We start from the raw sequence: 16,204 nt of genomic DNA, 5'->3' as shown, positions 1-16,204 counted from the left end.
TGGCGCTGGCTGAGCAAATTGATAGCTCCACGTTTTGCACAGTGAATGAGGACGCGCCCACCAGAATAAGGGGAGACTGCCACAGTTCTCCGGACATATCCATCGTGTCCCCAGGTCTGACGAATGACGAAATTTGGCAATCAGTCATTTCTCTAGGCTCAGACCACCTCCTCATTATTATCGCCATCAATAGACCACCCGACTTCATTGACTCTGAACGCCGCACTTTCCTTAACCACGGGAAAGCTAATTGGCAAGAATTCAGAGAGTATACCAATCGCCGCTTCAGAGAACTGCCCAACCCATCTGGTGTTCAGGTAGCGGATAGGTGTTTCCGGGACATCATCAAAGCTGCAGCCGCTCGCTATATACCTGCTGGTCGAATACCTGAAATAAGAATAAGAAGAATTTCCCAGCAGAGGCAGCGGGATTAGCAAACGAGCGAGATGAGCTTCGCCGTACTAACCCTAATAACCCCAGAGTCAGGGAACTTACTCTGGAGGTAAACAGGTTAGTAGGTGAGCATAAGCGGCAAAAGTGGTTAGAACATCTGAAGCATTCCAACATCGGTACAGGAAAGAGTAAATTGTGGGCAACGGTTAAGTCGCTCTCGAACCCTGGGAAACAGGACGATCGGACATCTGTCTCATTCAACGGCGTAGACTTGACAGATCCGAAGAGGATTCGCGTGTTATTTTAACCTTCAGTTTGTATAGCACCCCGAGAGTGACAGGGCGAAGAGAAGGATCCTACGCCGTGTACGATCCCTTCCAGCCGAGGAGGTACCACCACAATTTACGTTGGCAGATGTTGCACAGGTCATCAGAAGCGCAAAGTCATCCAAAGCGCTTGGTCCTGACGGAATCTCAATGGTGATGTTGAAGCAACTGAATGAACCAGGAGTTGAGTATCTTACAAAGCTTTTCAATCTGTCGTTAGCCACCCTAGTAGTTCCCGATGCCTGGAAAATGGGCAGGGTGGTCCCGCTACTGAAGCCAGGCAAGGATGCCAGCAAAAAACTACATGTGTGGACGCCAGTCGTACGTGGAATTCAGAAACAAGAAGTCGAGCATCCGTAGAGTTAAACAGGGAGGTTCCCAAGGTGGGGTGATATCTCCGGTACTGTTTAACCTCTACCTTTCTGACATTCCACACCCTCCAGACGGCATAGAGATTATAACGTACGCATATGATTGTACGCTCGTGGCGTCCGGACCTATTATTGATGACATTTGCGATCGGTTAAACGCTTACCTTGTTGATCTTACCGCCTTTTTTACTGCGAGGAATATGAAGATATCCGCCACTAAGTCGACGGCCACACTTTTCACCACATGGACTGCGGAGATGGGGCTATCCTTGAATGTGCAGGTCGATGGTGCAATTATTCCGACCACCAACTACCCCAAGGTATTAGGGGTTACATTCGATAGCCTTTTTAAGTCGTCCGCACATACCACAGCTATCTGCGACTAGATTAGAAGTAGGAACAAGGTCCTCAAGTCTCTGACCGGCAGTACTTGGGGAGCTGATATGGAAACCTTGTTGACCTCTTACAACGCGATAGGCCGGTCTGTGGTAAACTATGCGGCTCCGGTGTGGTCCGCCAACATCAGTGCTGCGCAGTGGAAAAATGTGCAGTTCTGCCAGAATGCCGCCCTTAGAACCGCAACAGGGTGCCTTCTCATGACACCTGTCGATCACCTACATGAGGAGGCGAAGGTCTTACCGGTGCGACAGCATAACAAAATGCTGTCAACGCATTACCTGCTTGGGTGTTATAGACAAAGCCATCCAAATCACCATCTTGTGGATAGGCAACCTCCGCCAAGGCACGTTAGGAAAGACCTTCATGATCAAGAGAGAGAGAGAGGTACAGAGGTATAAGAGAGAGCCTCTAGATCAACAGGCCTATTAAGCGGGACTGAATAGTATTCACTCTAATGCGGTCTCAGAAGCCATTGAAGGATATTGAGTGAATACTGTGCTAGGAGACCATCCCCCTCCCATCGCAGCTGAAGAACGAGAGCTGCCCCGATAAACCCGAGTAGTCTTGGCTCAATTACGATCCGGATGGTGCAGCCGCCTAAATCCTACTGGGCCCGGATTAACGGCGATATGCAGAACATCTGCCCAGCATGTGGCACAGGCCCACATGATACGCAGCACCTATTTCGCTGCCCAGCCAAGCCTACTCACCTAACTCCAGTCTCGTTATGGACACAACCCATACAGGTTGCATCCTTTTTGAGACTAGACTTAGAGGCAGAACTGAGTCAGAAAATGGAAACCGAACGAACACGGATGTATGAGCTGCTACAACAACAACAACGGACTGAAATCGTTACATCGTTTTAGATATGCTGAGATTTTGCTGATCATGAATATATATACAAACAAATTATGCTACAAACGGAATGAAAAAGTTAATATGCCCACCTTTTCATGGTGGAGGGTATAATTAATAACTGATATAATTTCAATTAAGTCCATTTTATGTCCTTACCAACATGGTCTTCGGGTGGTATTGTTGACCATCACAAAATCTTATCCAAATTACCCCTATAGTTGCAATGGTATGCAAACTGATACAATATATACAGATTTTAGTAAAGCGTTTAATCGTGTAAGTCACTAGCTTTTATTATATAAACTAAATCTATAGGCTTCAGTAATAAATTATTGTCATGGATAGCATCCTATTTAATAGTCAGTTTGTAAAAGTATAAAGCAATATGTCAGGTGTCATAGATCCAGCACAGAATCATCTAATGTTTGTCTAGTTAAGTTCTTCATACGATATTTACGCAAACCGCATTTTATAATGAATTTCATAATAATCCGAGATTTATCAAGTTATAGAAATTTGCCAAGTTTCTAATTTACATAACATGCAAATTTTCGTGTTTTTTTTTTTTTTTTGGAATTTTCTTAGTTTTCCCACTAAGAATTTTAAATTTTTTCGTTCGAAATGACATTCTAGAACAATTTCACACAAAAATCTATCTTAAAAATAGCCTTTGTAAAAACTTTACCACTACGTATGCTTATTTTCAATCGAGTTATGTGTTAAGATTCTCAATGCTGCTTTCTTCTTCACACTTTAATTGTTTTCTACTTGATAGGATCTTGAAAAAAATATAGCTTCTAATGGAAGCGATGAAAAAAATTTGAATGGAAAAAGTGGTCTGGTTGGTGAATCATTGGAAGATTTGGTTAAAACTCATGATGACGATGCTCTTGACTTTGAAGCTGAAGAAGGAGAATGCAACGACGTTAGTAAAGATGATAATAAAACAGAAGAAAAGAACAACGATGAAACTACTTTGACACCTAAAACAAAGACTGCTGATAACGAAGAGCTTGAAGAAGGCGAAGTATCAGATGAAGATGAAAAGCGCCCGGAAGAAACTGAGCCGAAACCAGTATGCCGATTTTACACTAGAGGACAATGTACTTGGGGTATGAGTTGTCGTTTCCTTCATCCTGGTGTAACGGATAAGGGCAATTACACAATGTTCGATCTGGTCAGGCCTGTGCCATTGCTCCAGGGTGGAACTGCTGGAAGTAGGCCAGCAAGTTTCAATATGCATCCAGCTGATTACCATGATTATCGGACAGAACGTCCATCCTTACACCACAGAAGTGCCATTTCTCATGTTGGCAGTGTGTATACACCTGCGCATGAAGCTCGAACCATAACTGGAGATAGTCCCGTTGTAGTTGAAAGCGCGTGGGAACGTGGTCTACGCACAGCAAAAGAAATGATGAGAAAGGCCAATAAAAGAAAGGAACAGGACATGGATTTTGAAGACAAGAAAATGCATTTGACATTATCACCAGACGAGTTGGAAAAAGATCCTTACTATGCAAAAGACCGGCTATCTCCAGCTGAGGTAAGTCCAAATTCACAGACATTATTTTGTATATAATAAGCAGTATTAGAAACCATGCAAAACTATAGTAGTACTGTCAATCAAAGACATTTAAAGCAAAATCATGAATTACGAGCATGTAAGAAAAATATAATTCGAGGAAGAAGGTATTACGAATACTCTCAAAATTGTTTTTCTCGAGAAAATAATCACTTGCAATACTTGAGGGAGTTTGCAAAGAAATTGAAAAACTTCACACAAAATGAATTAGAGAAATCATGATAAGAGGAATAATCTCTCGAGACAAATGCTTTCCGTGGGTATAGAATCCCGAGTAGACTCAAGAAATTTCACTATCAGGAGTCGTCTTCTACTTTTACTGATGTAACAACCACCATCGCACATTGTTGCCTCACTGGACAAAAATCCAACAATGACTTCCAAATATTTTCCTATATTAACAACTTATAGATAATAGTTCAGATAAGATGAATCTGAAAGAATTTGGTTAATAAATTAAGTAACAACGACAATATGATAGTCAAGTCAATATGATATTAGTGTAAAACTAGACATTTTCTGTTATTTTGTCACTTTTTGTCTTTTTTGACAACTGTAGACAATTATTTGTGCAGAGAAATTGTAATAGCAAAGGCATTAACCAAACAGCCAGGAACAACCAGTTCTTGTCAAAATATTTGCAGACCATCAGCTAGCTAAGAACTACACCTAAGTCTGTTTTTACACGGTAGATTGGTTCCAGAAGAAGCCGTGTAAAAAAAACCGTGTAAAAAAGACGTTGATCTTATACAAAAATGGGCGATTTGTTCCTAATCTCTAAAACCTATTAAAATTAGCGAAAAACAAGAATTTTTAATTTTTTTTATTTTTTTCTTTACCAAACACGTCTTATTGCATTGACAGTTCACAAAATATTAACACGTTTCAATTGCTCTGACCAGTAAATTTTATTGTATGCACATAAAGGGAATTCCCCTAAATTAGTGCTATTCACATTTGCTTTGACCAGTAAAAATTGTTTGTACGCGCTAAAGGGGAATTCACTTAAATCTTTAAGCTAGTGTTCGCAAACTATCGATACTATCGATGGTTTCAGACTTTTTTTCTTTCATAAATACTTTTTTGTGATATGTACATACTTCGCAAAAATTAAATTTGACAAAAAAAATTAAGTACATAAAATTTCAACTCGTGCTAAATGGAATAAAATCGTGTAAAAAAATGAAAAATTTTCAATTTTCAAACCGTGTTATATCAAAACCGTGTACAAAAAGACCGTGTAAAAACAGACTTAGGTGTATATATTTTAAATATGAAGAACATCAGACCAACACTGCGGAATTTAAACCCAAATCTTTGAAAAACTATGTGTCGGATATATCCAAATCTACACCGACATTAAAGGCTCAAATACATTTTATAGTATACTTTGAGGAGCTCCTAACAACTTTCACTCATCATCATCATCAGGGATTGAACTTAAAAACAAATAAAATACATTTTAATATTTTATAAACAATTAACAAATACAAGTAATTACATTTATTATATTCTCAAAACAGTTTTATTTCCACATCACCTTACACAGATTTTCAGACTAAACCTTTTTGTGTCTTTCTATCGTGTTTTTATAATTTTGCGCACAGTGTTCTGTGTGCGATTTATAGTTCATTCTATTTTCTACATGGACATTAATTATATGAAGCAAGCAAACGTTCTAAAAACCCAGGTATATAAGTGGAGCGTTTGTAAATTTTCCCAGGTTTTTGTTCCCTATTGTCCAGTCTTTTGTATCTCACGTGTCTTATAAGTTCGTTGATCGTATTGTCAGGGAAATCGTTCATCTTTAAGATATTTTTGATTTTATTAATATTATTAGAATGAAATTTATCGTCGCTGGTATTTAGTACTCTGTGAACAAAGTTAATGGCTGTATTTATATGGATTCTCCGTGGGTGTTTGAAATGGTAATTTATTAACCTTCCTGAGAACGTTGGTTTTTGATACAAGTCTACAAATAGAAAATTGCCTTGTCTTAGTACAATGGCGTCAAAGTATGGTAGTCGGTGGTCCAATTCACATTCCATTGTGAATTATATGTTCTTGTTGTACATTTTCAGGGCCATCATGGTGTTGTCAACCAGGTCCTTCTGCACATTGCAAAATATGTTGTCGACATATTTCGTTAATATTCTTGGTTTTATGGGTAAAGTTTTCATGGTTGTATTAAGTAACTCTTCCATGACAATATCAGCGATTATAGGGGAAATAGGTGATCCCATTGACATACCTTTTAATTGTTCAAATATTTTCTTATTATATACAAAATATCTGGAGTCTTTTGTGCATATTCGTGTATTCCTGAATGATGTTCCACTTTTCTTTTATTGTGTTTATTGCCAAGTTTACAGGAATACTTGGAAATAAGGATACAACGTCAAACGATATTGGTATCTCATTGTCATTTATATATTGGTTGTTAACCCTTAATTTAAATTCAACAGCGTCTTTTATATAATATTACTATAAATTCCCTCGTTATACATTTTAAAATTGATGCAATTTATTTGTTTGTAGTTTTAAAAATTGTTTACGTATAAGAGGTGTTTACTGTATTTATTGTAAGATTGTTTTTATTTATAATGACGTGCTTTTGGAAAGGCCATTCTTTGTAAGAGTGGCACGTATTATAACTTTTATCAAATTCATTTTATTTTGGAGGGTATATTAAGTTTGTCATTCCGTTTGTAACACCTCGAAATACACATTTAAAATCCCACAAAGTATATATATTCTTGATCAGCATACAATTCCATGTCGATTTAGCGATGTCCGTCCGTCTGTGGAAAACATTCTAGCTTCCGAACGAATTGAAGTAAATTGATAAAATTTTGCTCAAATGTATGTTATGTCTGCAGGACTTTTGGTACTGAAAATGGGCCATGTAGGTTCACGTTTTGGTATAGCCCCCATATAGCGGTCCCGATATTCGGTATTTTGATGATTTTAGCGACATTATTCACTGGAATAGTTTCATATTTGGTATTTGAAGTTCGTAATGGATACTACAGCCTAAGACAGAAAATTTTCTGTGCAGGTCCACCTCTTTGTATAGCCCCCATATAACGGTACATCCCGATATTCGGTATTTTAATGATTTTATGGACATTTTTTCACCAAAATTGTTTCAAATTTGGTATTTGAAGCTTGTAATGGATATTACAGCCTAAGACAGAAAATGTTCTGTGCAGGTCCACGTCTTCGTATAGCCCCCATATAACGGTTCCTCCCGATATTCGGTATTTTGATGATTTTAGCGAATTTATTTACCGGATTTGTTTCAAATTCGGTATTTGAAGTTCACAATGGATACTACAGCCTAAGACAGAAAATTTTCTGTGCAGGTCCACGTCTTTGTATAGCCCCCATATAACGGTACATCCCGATATTCGGTATTTTAATGATTTTATGGACATTTTTTCAGCAGAATTGTTTCAAATTTGGTATTTGAAGTTCGTAGTGGATACTACAGCCTAAAACAGAAAATTGTCTGTGCAGGTCCATGTCTTCGTATAGCTCCCATATAACGGTACCTCCCGATAGTCGGTATTTTGATTTTATCGACATTGACGAATTTTGTAAGTTTCGCATTTGAATATTGTAATGGCTTATGAAAAATGTTACCTACGCAGGTTCATGTCGTCGTATATATTCGGTATTTTTAAGATTTTAACAGAATTTTTAACGGATTTTATTGTATTTGAGAATTGCCAAATTCGTTCCAAATGGTGAAGGGTATTCAAAGTTCGGCCCGGCCGAACTTACAGCTTTTTTACTTCTTATTCGTTTCTATTTTACTCGACGTTTATAGATATTTTAAAAATGTTACAATTCTTAATTTTTTTCATGAGTATCCTTTATTTCAATCTTAAAAAATAGTTTATATATAATTTTTAAATTTTTCCGATTAAATGTAAGTGTTAAAACTATTCACTGAAAACTAGTCTAGAACTTAGTGTACCAAATTTGGTCCATATATGTTCACAGTTATGTATAGTCCCGATACGTCTTCATTCGATATTACATTGAAAAATTTTGACGGAAATACTGGAGAGTTCAGAGAAAGAAATGGGAAAGGAACTTTTTTTTTATTTTTTGTATTGTTTAATTTATTGAATCTTTCATATATTGAATCTATCTTATGTACTAATATTTTTATAGGGAGGTTGTCAATACAATCACCCCATATTTTTTCATGCTTTAATTATTAATTATTGTTTTTTTATGATATAGATTTGTGTTATTTTGTGGGCTTGTGGATACAGTTATATTCGTGAATTGATTGAGTAGGTAGTTAAGATTAGTTTAGATACAGATATATCTAAGTGACGGACTACAGAAATAGTCTTACGGATATAATGTTGCTTTGTTTAGATACAGTTATATCTAATCATCCCGCGGACTACAGTAATAGTCTTATCGATTTCTTCACTAATCTTCCCGCGGACTACAGTAATAGTCTTTTCGATTTCTTCACAGAAGCAGCTTCCAATTTAGCATACTACTACCTGTAGAAGTATAACAGTGGGCGACGTTCAATTGGCCGGACAAGAGCTGAAAATAATGAGAGCGTCAGACAAAAAAATAAATTATATGATAGAAAGAGTGTCACGTCTCCGAATAGTAGGAGTTGGCGGGCCAAGTTATTTGGGTGCTCGGATAGCTTGTTTAAGTACTTGCGGCAAAGCTTCTTTATTTCTTCTTCAACAGTAAGTATATTTAGGTCCTTGTGGATGTTTGCGTTCCTTATGTACCATGGTGCATCTTTAATAGATCGAAGAATATTCGACTGTCTTCTTTGTAGTTTACTTACGTTAGAGGCACTAGCTGTTCCCCAGAGCTGTATGCCATACGTCCAAATTGGCTTTATTATAGTCTTATATAATAGGACTTTATATTCTAATTTAATAGAAGAACGTATACCAATTAACCATTCAAGATTGGCCTTTTTTAGTTTAATTTGTGTGATTTTTGCATCGATGTGTTGCTTCCATATAAGTCTTCGGTCCAGGTGCATTCCGAGATATTTTACGGTATCTTTCTGTGGAACTTGAGTATTAAAGATTTTTATCGTGGGGCAAAGTTCATGTATGCACTTGCTTGCATTTACCGATATTCTCCATTTTGTCAGCCAATTTTCGAGAAGATATACATGGTATTGTAGTTTTTCCGACGCAATCAGAGGATCCTTGTGTATGCTAATGAAGGCAGTATCATCAGCAAACGTTGAGGTTAGAGTTTCATTGGTTGTGGGCATATCGGCAGTAAATAACACGTACAGAATTGGTCCTTAGATACTACCCTGTGGGACGCCAGCCAATATATTTCTCGAATTTGAAAGAATGTCTTTCGATTTGACAACAAACGTACGATTTGACAAATAACTACAAAAAAGTTTATGAGTGTTTTTAGGTAGAGTTTCACAAATTTTGTATAGAATTCCAAGATGCCAGACTCTGTCAAACTCTTGGGAAATGTCTATAAATAGCGCCGAGCAGTATTCCTTCCTTTCGAATGCCATTCTAATGTTTGTAACTATGCGGTGCACTTGCTCAATAGTACTGTGGTTCTTACGGAAGCCGAATTGGTGGTCGGGGATAATATTGCTATTTGTAATATGGGGAGTTAACTTCCTTAGTAATGTTGTTTCGAACAGCTTTGAGAGTATAGATAGAAGACCGATGGGTCTATACGATTTTACCTGCGTTGGATCTTTTCCAGGTTTCGGAATCATTACTATTCCAGATTCTTTCCATACAGACGGGAAGTACCCTACTCGAAGAATGTTGTTAAATATAAATAACAATAGTTTAACGGTCGGTGTTGGTAGTTTCTTGAGCATGTTTGGAGTAATTCTATCTTTGCCCGGGGATTTTTTTAGTTTTATCGAGGCTATAGAACTTTCGATTTCTTTTAGAGAAAATCGTATTGGATTCGGAACAATGTCGTCAATTAAAGGTTGAACAACTGTCGATGGTCCGGGATTTGGGGTAAATACAGATTCAAGATGTTTTCTTCTGTAGATCTTGCCCAAGTCCCATTTTCTAGGCGAATTGGAGATTCGTGGGCGATAGGTCTTTTCAAGTTTTTTCTAGGTTTCGCTCTTCATTTAATCTGAGTGCTTGTTGTAAGAGTTTTTCACATTCTTTTAGTTTTTCCCGAAACCTAGGTGATTGGTGCTTCTGCCATTCTCTTCTGGCCTTCCTTTTATCAGACACGAGTTTTCGAATGGTCGATGGATTATAGGAATTATTTTCTAGTTTTGAAAATTTAGTGGGAGTGGCAACATTGACAGCGGTATTGACTATCGAAGTAAATATTTTAACTGCATTGTCAATTTCTTCTCCGGACTTTAGAGGAGTGTTAGAATTCACATGTGTACTGACATATTTTTTGTACTTCATCCAGTTTGTATATTTATTTGGTAGATAATCCGGGAAGTTGCGAATTGAACATCATTTAATGTTATTATAGTTGGGGAATGGTCTAACGACAAGTCAAACGAGGGTAGCACGGACATTTGTCCCCTCTTAATATTCTTTGTTACCGCAAAGTCAATTAAGTTAGGACATTTTTGCAGGTCTGAAGGCCAGTAAGTAGGCTGGCCAGTAGATAACACGTCCAGTTTAGCGGACGAAATGGAGTTTAAAAGCTGTCTACCTCTGGGTGTAATAAGTCTAGATCCCCAGAAGGTGTGTTTGGCATTATAATCTCCAGCTGCAATGAATCTACTACCAAGAGATGAGAAAAAGTGTGCGAATTCATCTTTGCTTATACTATGTCTCGGAGGACAATATATAGCAGATATAGCTGTATTCGTTGAAGATAGTGCAACTGTTGTAGCTTGTAGGTGGTCAAACTTATATTCTGGCATGGGGTAATGCTGAATTTTATTAGAAATTATCACCGCGGTGCCACCGCAAGCTCTCCCACTAGGGTGTTTAGTGTCGTATGTACTGTAACCGGTTATTCTAAAACAGTTTCTAGAAGTGAAATGAGTTTCAGATACCAGTAAAATGTGTATGTTGAGTGAGTGAATAAAGTTTTCGACCTCGTGTTTATGTTGGCTTAAGCCGTTTGCGTTCCAAAAACATATTCGAATTTTATCTATTTTTGTTTTAAAACTATTTGCATAATCATAGATTGATTTCTCACAATATCTTGCATCATGCTTTGCATACTTGTCATAAAAGAATTCATGGTGACGATTAGTTTTTCGATAGATGATTCTATATTTGAATTTTTATAGTTGGGTGAGTCATTTCTCAATGTATCAGAATATAAGTATTGCATATTCTGTGAGGGGAGATTGTAATTAGGAGCGGTGGTTTCATTCCTCTTGTTTAGCTCAGGGAACTCAGCTGTTTTGATATTAAATTGTAGATTTTCCCGTACCCGGTAGCTTGTAGGCTTTTTTGTGGCTAAGCTAGATTTTGTTAAGTGGATATATACAGGACATCCTCTGTAGTTTGCAGTATGATTTCCACCGCAATTGCTGCACTTTTTGACGCTTGGGTCAGTTTTGGGATGTGGACATTCCGATGATTTGTGGAGGTCACCACAAGTAACACAAACCGATAGCAATTTACAATACGTTTTGGTATGCCCATACTCTTGGCAGTTTGTACATTGAGGTTGGCCTTTTCTTTTTTGAGGTTCTTCAATTTTCACACCGCGATTACAAAGAAGCCTAAGGCTATAAATTGGATGAAATTGTCCCTTTTTCGTTAGTTGCGAAGATTCGTATGTTAGTTCTACTTTAAACATAGGTTGCGGTCCCTTTTTCGTTAGTTGCGAAGATTCGTATGTTAGTTCTACTTTAAACATAGGTTGCGGAACTTTATCTTTATTGAAAATTTTGATGATAGACTTTGTTTCGAATCCTTCTGCTGCGAGAGCATCTTTTATGTCCTGTGTGGGTGTAGAACTATGAAGCCCTTTAATGACGACGACTAGTCCTTTTGAGCTCTTGATCTGATAGGTGTAATAATTCTTCTTCTCAGAATCCAGAGCACGAACTAGGTCCTTATAATGCGACTCAGTATAAGTTTGTATTTTCGTCTCTTGGAGATTTCCTCTCTTAAGAGATACCACGTGAAAATTAGGTTTACCCAATATTTGGGAGAGTTTGTTCACAAGATTGTTTGTAGTTTCTTCGCGAAGATATAGTGGGGGAGGTTTTTGGGATCTAACCGGTTGTATCATTTCATCAGTCTCGTTATTCGAGCCGAGAATTGAGAATCTGTTGCTGCGGTCATTGATTATAGACTTTTGGGTTTTAGCTTTTGGTTCCTTGGTTGGAGTTCTAGAACTAGCCTTACGCTTTGTTACTAAGACATATCGGTCCATGCCTGGAGGAACTATGTTTTGCTTCTTGTTTTTTTTCAAGAGACGCATGCTTACTTGAAGCGATAGTTTCTTGATGTACAATCGCATCGTGTGATAGCACCTTGATAGAATTTATTTTGGGCGTGTTTACATTGTTTTGTTTATATGACATTTCTGTTGTTTCGTTGGGAGTAGTCTCACCTGGCAAGTTTTTGTCATGAAAAACTCTCGGCGATGCCGATTTAGAACGGCTTTGGGGTTTAGCTGTAAGATACCAGCTTTCGTGGCGTTTGGCGCGGTTGAGCTGAAATCTTTCGACGTCAACTTAAGGTATACGTTTTGCCCGTTCTCACTTACATTTTTCTCTTCCGTATGAGAGAGTGACATACACTTGTTGTTGTTAACACTTTAACAAACCGATTTATGTGCTTGGGGAAAAAGAGGATAAAGTAGAAAAAAACTATTTTGCAAAAATTCTTAATAAAAAGGATTTTTTAGCAGGCTTTTTTTTAGATTATATTTCCTGAGTTTATTTAGTAGCGTACTGTTTGCTTTTATATTATTTATTTTGCTTTGCTTGTGAAAAAAACACCTTTCATTAGCAACGAAAAATAAAACGCGTTCGTACTTAACGCCGGCGAATGGGAAGGAACTTTTGGTGGTAAACGTTACCATCATATTTGAATGATTAGTATTAAGAATGAATTGAATAAAAAAAGCATGAAAGAAATAGAAATCCGTAGATAAACATAGAAGTTTGCACGTTAAAAGAAGGTCAAATTTAAATAGTTCAGTACATTGTTGAATAAATAATTAAGCAAATTAATGTGGAACAGGCAAATGCAGGCACACGTACCTTCAATGAGCCTAATTCACTCCACACTCACAATCAGAACCAAATAGGGAGAACATAAAGTGTGACACTCTGCTCGGCGATTGCGATTCTCTGTTTAATTTTGAGTCACCGACAGAAATCGGTAGAATTAAAACGCTTATAATCTTGGTATATAAAGAAAATTATCGGCAAGTTAATAAATTAAGTTATTTTAAAATTGCCAATGAATGAATCGATAAAAAGGAAATACACCACGATGTTCAAAAAAAAAAAAAAAAAAAAAAAGAAAGATGAAAAATGCATTGTGAAATTTTCAAGACTAATTGTTTTCGCACAATGTACAAAACAAACAATATTAGAAATAATAAATTTCGCTAAAAATATATTTGATTAAAGTTCATCTAATTTCATAATTGCCAAATGTAGATTGTTGCTTTCCATATCGGCATGTTTAACCGAATAGTTCGTAGGTTTGGTATAGCTCAGCAAATTCTGAACACAGAAAATAGTCAAATGATCATTTATCTAAATTTTTTAATAAACGCTTTTTTATAAGTGGGTTTTTGTGAACCTTTTGACACATGTTTCCCCTAAGTGCGATGGTTTGTTTTAACCGAATTAAAAAATGTATGTATTTTTTCACTGTCAGGTCATTCGTCATCCTTTGTACCCAGAAGCTGTAAGTGATGTATATGGTCCAGGTGAGCGCTATGGTCGTGGCCCTCCAGCAGCCCATTACGATGATGTGGATCCTTATGGTCGCTCGGCACGATATAGAGAGCTTCCACCACATCGTATGCCGCAATACGAAGATGATAGGCGTTTACGTCCTACAAGAGAAGTCATAGTACAACGAGTTGAACCAGTTGGACGCGGGGATGAGTGGAATGATCCATGGATGAGGTCTAAATCTCCAGGTGGCAGAGGTTCCTCCAGAGATCGGGCCGACAAAAGAAGAAGGGATCGCCGAAGTTACAGCAGTAATTCATCGTACACAAGTTCTAGTAGTTCACAGAGCGACTCCAGTTCGGATTCCAGCCGGTCTCTTAGTTCACGCGAAAATCACCGACGACGTTATGCAAGCAATTCACAAAATCACCTACGTCGCGCAGAACAGGCGGAAGATCTTTGAGATCCCCTTCTCCGTCAACAAGAAGATCTAGGCGTACTCCAAGTAAGTTGTGTTTGAAAAACTTTACATAATTTAATTTTTACATTTGAATTGCACGCAGCAATTGATGAGCTCAAAAATGATCTAACGGAGTTGAAATCAAATTTAGTTATCGAGAAAGACCATAATTTCTTAAAAGGTATAATATTTCTTAATTATCATATTTGTTCTTTCTCTTGGTAATATAGGAGTCGAGTTTTATCGCTGTATAATTAATATTGATCTTAATTTTTATTATCGTAATTATGACATGAATGGAAAATGAAGATATTTATTAATGTCGTTGATTTAATATATTTAATATTTTTGTATTTTTAAAATTTCTTTAAAAAGAGTATTTCTTCGTTTGACAGGTTTACACCATTCACCATCTTCAAAACGGAGAACAAACTCTTCTTTGTCCCCAGTATATAACAAAGGTAATGTATATAGCCCTGTTCATAAGAAAAAACGCGCTTCACCAGTTTCAAAAAAAACTCATACTGGTCGAACAAAGGTTAGGCGTCGACACTCATCATCTTCTTCAGACTCTGGTATGTATTTCTTTAGTTCATGAAATGGGAAACTTGCATAATATATTATTTTAGAAGTTTCGTCGGACTCCACTGCTTCTGAAACGGAATCAGATTCAGGTTCATCATCTTCAGGGAGTTCTTCCCGCTCCAGGGATAATTCGCCACCCAAACGTTCGCGCCCTTCTGAAAAAACAAGTGCAAGCGGACGAAAGGTTATTAAAAAGGGTAAGATTTTTAAAGAAATGTTATAAAAAGGAGCTTATATTAAAAAACTTGAGCCATTTTTTTTGATACAAAGCAATTCAATAAATATTCTTTATTGGTAAACAAAATTATTTTCGAGCTTAAGGTGAATATTCTGTTTTGAACTCAAGATCGAAGATGGCCTTATTTAATAGCATTGTAAAAAACCCAAAAATAACGAACAAACTTTTGTATAAATTTTCTCTTCTTAGTGGAACCTCCAAAAAAAAGGTCACCAATAACTATAGAACTGAAGAAACCAGCAGCGGTAGGAGTTTCTGCACTAGCTTCTCCTGCACATTCAACCCCCTCGGAGAGAGACAATAAAAAGTCCAGACGGGAGGAACTTCTGAAGCAATTACGCGCCGTTGAGGACGCAATCGCTAAAAAAAGATCAAAACTGGCATAATGAATAGGCCGTAATATAAATATTCCAGTTTTATTGGTTCTTTTTCCATTTAAGCTACATTGACAAAATAATAAAATAAAGTTGCAGTAAGAATAACTATATTTTACAGAATGAATTTTATCACTTTTTGCAGCATCTATTTCAGGAAGAACGGAGTTAACTGTCCCGAAAGGCAACTTATAAAATTACCGTCCGCTAGTCAGTCCGTTTATACATGAATTGTTTATCTGTTCTTGTACCCATAATGTTTTTAATTTCTTGAAATATAATAATTAGTGTTCATTATTATTTTGTTATCACTTTTGGTAAGTGTGACCGAACAATAATTTTAAAAGATTTAAATACATTAATATTACAACAAATTTTTGATGGAAGCATGGATGTTAACTATTACACCCTCGAAGTTCATATATGAATATATTCTAATTAAGTTTCTTGACTATGGCTAACAACAAATAATATATAAATTACTATATCGGGCTAACCAGCAAAAATTCTAATTACATATTAAGTTACCAACTCAGTTATTAACAAGCTCATGCCACATGAAGTCAGTAGTTATTATTCGGCATATAATAGCCTGTTTTTATAAAAGAAAGGTTTTGTAACAAATAAATACGAGAGAAAACGTCAGAAAATACCTATCTTTTTCAACAGACATTGGCTATTTGTTACAAATTCAAGCTAAACTTGTATGTGTATGATGGGACATTAACACATAAGCGGTTTTAACACATCATGATGATG

At 36.8% G+C, this 16,204-nt stretch overlaps 1 protein-coding gene across 1 annotated transcript in view; it reads left to right on the top strand.

The window, feature by feature from the left end:
- The window catches only part of LOC131802663 (zinc finger CCCH domain-containing protein 18), a 64,750-nt gene extending 49,008 nt beyond the window's left edge, over positions 1–15,742 (top strand). The window contains 8 exon segments of the mRNA XM_059123052.1: positions 3,126–3,896; positions 13,769–14,204; positions 14,207–14,293; positions 14,352–14,429; positions 14,644–14,823; positions 14,878–15,030; positions 15,261–15,543; positions 15,591–15,742. Coding sequence (XP_058979035.1) covers positions 3,126–3,896; positions 13,769–14,204; positions 14,207–14,293; positions 14,352–14,429; positions 14,644–14,823; positions 14,878–15,030; positions 15,261–15,457 — 1,902 coding nt within the window. The 3' untranslated portion in view covers positions 15,458–15,543; positions 15,591–15,742.
- Positions 15,743–16,204: the final 462 nt, after the last annotated feature.

This window comes from Musca domestica, unplaced genomic scaffold (genome assembly GCF_030504385.1).
Source record: "Musca domestica strain aabys unplaced genomic scaffold, Musca_domestica.polishedcontigs.V.1.1 22, whole genome shotgun sequence".
Classification (NCBI taxonomy): Eukaryota; Metazoa; Arthropoda; class Insecta; order Diptera; family Muscidae; genus Musca; species Musca domestica.
Note: the sequence above shows the minus strand (reverse complement) of the source record. Positions and strands in the feature narration are given on the sequence as shown.